The sequence below is a fragment of the Penaeus chinensis genome, chromosome 1, assembly GCF_019202785.1.
Source record: "Penaeus chinensis breed Huanghai No. 1 chromosome 1, ASM1920278v2, whole genome shotgun sequence".
Lineage (NCBI taxonomy): Eukaryota > Metazoa > Arthropoda > Malacostraca > Decapoda > Penaeidae > Penaeus > Penaeus chinensis.
This window is the reverse complement of record NC_061819.1, coordinates 7,700,991-7,705,990: the sequence shown is the minus strand read 5'-3', so window position 1 is coordinate 7,705,990 and position 5,000 is coordinate 7,700,991. Positions and strand designations below refer to the sequence as shown.

The window sequence follows — 5,000 nt, the reverse complement described above, 5'->3', positions numbered from 1 at the left end:
TATCTTAACCCAGTGCCGCCGGGGAAAATAAACAAAAAATGGGGAAAGTGCTGTGCCTATTTTCTATATTTTTGGGAAATGTCTGCCCATAGATGGCTCTGCTAGTGCTTAGCCACAAAGGAGTCAATTAGTAGACCTTGTGACCGTACCTGATTTGAATTGGCGGGAAAAACGTATTTTTTACTAGTGCCATGAATATCGATGGTGTTATTTTTATTATAAACATTATAATTATTATAATGTTTTTTAACATTAGTAACAGCAAAATAAGATAATGTAAAATATTTTGTAAATCAAAGAAAAGGGTGAACGGGCGAGAGGGGCAGTACTTGTAACTGGCACATTGGTGACTTAGTACAAGTGTAGCCATCTATGTGTTAAAACAATCAAACAAGTACTCACAGTGGGCATAGCACGTGTCTACACGTCGTACCCGTCGGCAAGGGGTAAAGATAATGGAAAACAGGATTTATCTCATTTGGCTTCAAAATTCAAATTTTCCTCAGTTCTCAGCCAAGACAGTCTTTAAACCTCTGCATGTGTTTTTTTTGTTGTTTTTTATGTGCAGGCAGGATCATGGGTGAAATAGAGTTGGGAGCAGCTGCAGAGGCCACGATCATGGCCTACAAAGAATTGGCCACTGATCCTGGCAAGCGATTAGCTCTAGCGCTGGTATGTGTCTTCCAAGCAGTTAGTCGAGTTCCTTTGAAAGTTTAATTGGTTAAGGAATGGATATTGATTGTTATGAAGATATTGTTCCATAGTAATAGAGTCCCTTGGAATGTGAAGGTTTAATTGTTAATGTAATTAGTAAAAGAAAACTTTCTTGATTTTTTTATTTTTCTTCTTTTTGACTAAAGTATTTTAAAATTCTTTTTGAGCAGGATCGTACGTGTATCCAATTTTTGGCATATGTCGTGGCTGAAGGAGAAGGGTCATTGGTGAAGGCAGCAATAGAAACATTATCCCTTATTGCACAGGCCATAGAATGCAGACAATCCTTAGCAAACACTTTTGGTGTTCTTGAGTCACTGCAAGCTGTTACAGAGTAAGATTTTTAAAAGATTTGTTCGTATCTTTTGTGGACCTTTGTTGATCTGTTGATTTTTGAAACTGAATGTGATATTTAATTTTTTAGAGTGCAAAGGCTTTCTTTAAGGATGAAATGTATATAGGACACCTAGGTATGAAATTGGTTTTGTTGTGGAATAGCATAGAAAATTTTCTTGCTGTATTTTCAGGGATGAGGAATGTTACAGTGATGAATTACGGGATGAAGCAGCAGCTCTTTTTACAAGCCTCCAATACGCGCGTTATATGAAAAGGTCTCGCAGTCCCCAGACTCCTACTGCCAGCTCTAAGCCAGAACAAGAGACCAATAAAACAGACAGTGTAGACAGTGCACCAAAGAAAAATCCCAATGATGAAAGCTCCTCAGTAAATGCTTCTGAAATGAACAAAGGCTGTGTAGAGAAGTCCCCACATAGAACAGACAGTGTTGAAAGCAAAAGTCCAGAAGGGTCCCCAAAGAAAACTGAAGACACTGAGGGATCTCCAAAGAAAGCAGACTCTGCAAGAAGCAGCATAGGCAGTAGATCTCTGTCTACAGATGAAGAGGTATTCCTGGGTTTAGCTATTTTTTAAAATTGTTAATAAAGAAATTTTCCTTTTGCATTATTTGGAAAGCTAATTTGTAACCAAGTCTGTGAAAAATTCTGAATATATTATTCTGATTATAAATTAACATGTGTCCTTCACCATTGAAATTTTCATTAGTTCACATTCCTATAATCAGGGTATATATATAATTTCATACCTCTGTTTTCATAGTACCATATCATTTTGCTTTTGTTACAATCTCTACAGTAGAATGAATTAATTATATATTTTAAAATAGATTAGAAAATAAAATGGACCAGGTAATATGTCAAAAACATCTTTGTAATGTCGTTCTTACATTTTGATATTTTCAGCTTTCCAGACTCGAGAAAAAAATGCGTCAGCCAACGGAAATGAAAGGTGGCTTCTTGGGACCAAACAATTCTAAAGCAAAGATTGTCACTCTTTTCATCAAAGGAATGGTTGCCCCTGTATGTGCATGTGCTTTTGTTTAGTTTGGCCTACATGTTTTGCAAACTGTTTCTTAGTTTTTCAAGTTACTTAAGTGCTGTGGTGTAATAGTTTTGTAAAGATTGTCAAGTAAATTGATGATTGTATTTTACTTGTGATGGGATAGCTGAACTTGATATAAACAACATTGAAACTATATTACTTCTTTTGGTGATTATACATAACCCTGTATTACCAGATGCATTGTATATACTCTTATCATGGTCATTACTATATTTATTTCTGCAAAGCCACCAGTTTAATAGAAAAAAAACATTGTTAATATTCCTTTCAGGAACACCGCAAACAGGTTGAAGAGGAACTGGTCAGGGTACGCGGACTCATTAGCATTGTGTTTGACTTGGGAAGTTCTCGGGTCACTTGCAGAGTGAAACGGGATCTCTCTGTTGACAAACTCGCAGCTGCTGTTGCCCGCACTGAGAGTCTATCTGCTCAGCAGGTTACTACTAATGCAAATGGGGAGGAGGTATGTAGTCTCATGTTTATGCAAGGAAATGTGAAGTAAACAAACTTTTAGTAAAAATTCTAGTAAGCACTGTAGGCTACACATTTGCATTTTCCTCTTTGCTGCCAATAACTTTCAGTCTGATTATATTAGGTTTTTAAATATTATTTTGATAATATTGTTTATTTATGTTGTGTAAACAGTTTTCCTAATAAAAATATATATATATATATATATATATATATATATATATATATATATATATATATATATATATATAAGATATAGTATGTATTTTGAGTACATGAGACAGGTAAAGAATTAATCTTTTTCATGAAGTATATGATAATGAATGGTATGTATGTCTTTGTTGTGATATAAACCTTTTTCCTTTTTTTCCCGAGATTTCGTCTATAAAAGTAATTACATATTGGTAAAAGCTAAATACATAGAAGGTGAAATGTAACTATATCAGATGTATATGATTAAAAGAAAATGATGATAGACCTGGAGAAAAAAATGGGAGACAAAATTTCTTGTATTTATTCTGACCTATTTCTTGCAGGAAATACTCCCTCTTGGCCATGCATCCACAGACACGACATCTCCAGTTGACGATCTCCCAGATTACTTACCCGAGGATGACATAGTAGTCAAAGATGCCAAGTCAGCCATGGCTCCAACAGGCTCCTTCAAAGAAACTGCTTCCTCTTGGTTTGCCACAGCCTCCAACCTCCTCCAGAAGTCCTTCTACTGGTGACTGTGTGTCGTCCTCACTTAGTCCAATATTTATTTGAATGTGCTGGAGATATAACTTGAGTTTGTCGAGTTAATTGCTATTTGTAAAGAGAATGATTTGATTGTTAAGGAAAATTGTTTTGAAGCTGATCATGCAAATGTACTACACGTTGGTCTTCTGGTGTGCTGGAGTATAGAATTTTATGAAATTTTTAATACTGAAGTTGCTATGCTATATGGAGGGTGCTAAGGAATTGTATTTCATGGTGCACAAGACTATTGTTGGGCTAGAATGAGATGATTTATCTGCTCTGATATTTAAACAGGATATATAATCACACAACATATCAGTGTTTCTTTGTTAATCTTATTTTATTGGAGGGGAAATTTAATTGTATTTATTATCAGAATCCATTGTTTCTTTGTCATTCACATTGTATTCAAGGGGAGACTTCACTGTGTTATCAAAGCCAAGGTAGTGTGTCGGCTAAACAACTGCTTTCCTCATGTTTTGATGTGATATTTTCCTGAATAGAAAGGAATCTGTGAACATGTGATGTCAGTTATACAGTGTTATTTATTTCCTACAGAGAGACAAATGCATATTTATAGAATGTGGTTTAACCATTACATTTTGCATTTTAAGTGAGGCAGTTAAATACCCTCAATAGTGTAACTTCTGCAGCATAACCAATACTCTGTGCTGTTTTACTTGACATTCATTTCCCTCTTAGCATGTACACAAATTGTCACTGCATTTACAGATTAATATCCTAAATAGCAGCCCAGTATTAGCCACCAATGCTTTCAGTATTGTTAGACATGTATAGCAAAACTGTTATGACACTGAGTGCTTGTTATTATTAATAAAGCTTTGATAGACAAAAAAAAAAAGCTTTATGTTTTTGTAAATATGATTAGAACATTATAATAGGCTTTAAGCTTTTATTACCTTGTACTAAATGTAATAATTCCTTAGGTAGCCAAACATAAGCAAAGATATAGAATGTAGTGGCCAGAGTTACTGATTGTTGGTTTGGTAACATTTTCCACAGCCAATATTTAGTTGTGTATTGAGTTATGGTCTGCAGTGTTTCTGTTTATGAAAGATTATCAAAAGTTTTTTGTATAAGTAAGCCAAACTTTGTGTTTTTCATGTGCCTAAATATGTGGTAAGTTGTGATTGATAATGTTGCCCGTCCTTCTTCAAACGGTATATAGGTGTCAAATAATCTTAATGTCATTTGTATCTATACCAGTAGTTTTCCTTGAATTGTTATGTAATTGGTGTTTCAAGTAACATTTATTTGACAAGTGACTTAAAAATTTTAAAAGATTTTTTTTTTTTTTTTAAATCTTTTTTTTTATTATTATTTTTTTTCTATTTATTATTATTATTTTTTTTTTGCTGTGGAGTTATGTCTTGTGTCTGCCAAATGTTGAAGTAGATTTAGATGATAATGAATGTATATTTTTGTAACTAGGATGTATGGCTACAGTTGATAGTTTATTTCCATAGTTTGCTGGAGAAATTTGTCTTGTTGTCCTCCATATATTTTGCAAAGGTAGTACCCAAATGGCTCTTTGCAATATACTCTTTAATAGTTTTTCTTTGAAACATTTATTAAGGGTGTTCTATATTACATGTAGCCTCTGAGTTGACAGTTTATATTGTAATAGTTACAAG

At 34.0% G+C, this 5,000-nt stretch overlaps 1 protein-coding gene across 1 annotated transcript in view; it reads left to right on the top strand.

Moving 5' to 3' along the window:
• LOC125027225 overlaps positions 1-5,000 on the top strand; it is a 10,706-nt gene that overhangs the window by 3,451 nt on the left and 2,255 nt on the right. Inside the window, exons 2-7 of the mRNA XM_047616182.1 lie at positions 569-672; positions 885-1,048; positions 1,242-1,617; positions 1,974-2,090; positions 2,405-2,596; positions 3,141-5,000. The exon at positions 3,141-5,000 is cut by the window's right edge and continues 2,255 nt beyond it. Of these exons, the coding sequence (XP_047472138.1) occupies positions 569-672; positions 885-1,048; positions 1,242-1,617; positions 1,974-2,090; positions 2,405-2,596; positions 3,141-3,335 (1,148 nt within the window). The 3' untranslated portion in view covers positions 3,336-5,000. The remainder of the gene's footprint in view (positions 1-568; positions 673-884; positions 1,049-1,241; positions 1,618-1,973; positions 2,091-2,404; positions 2,597-3,140) is intronic.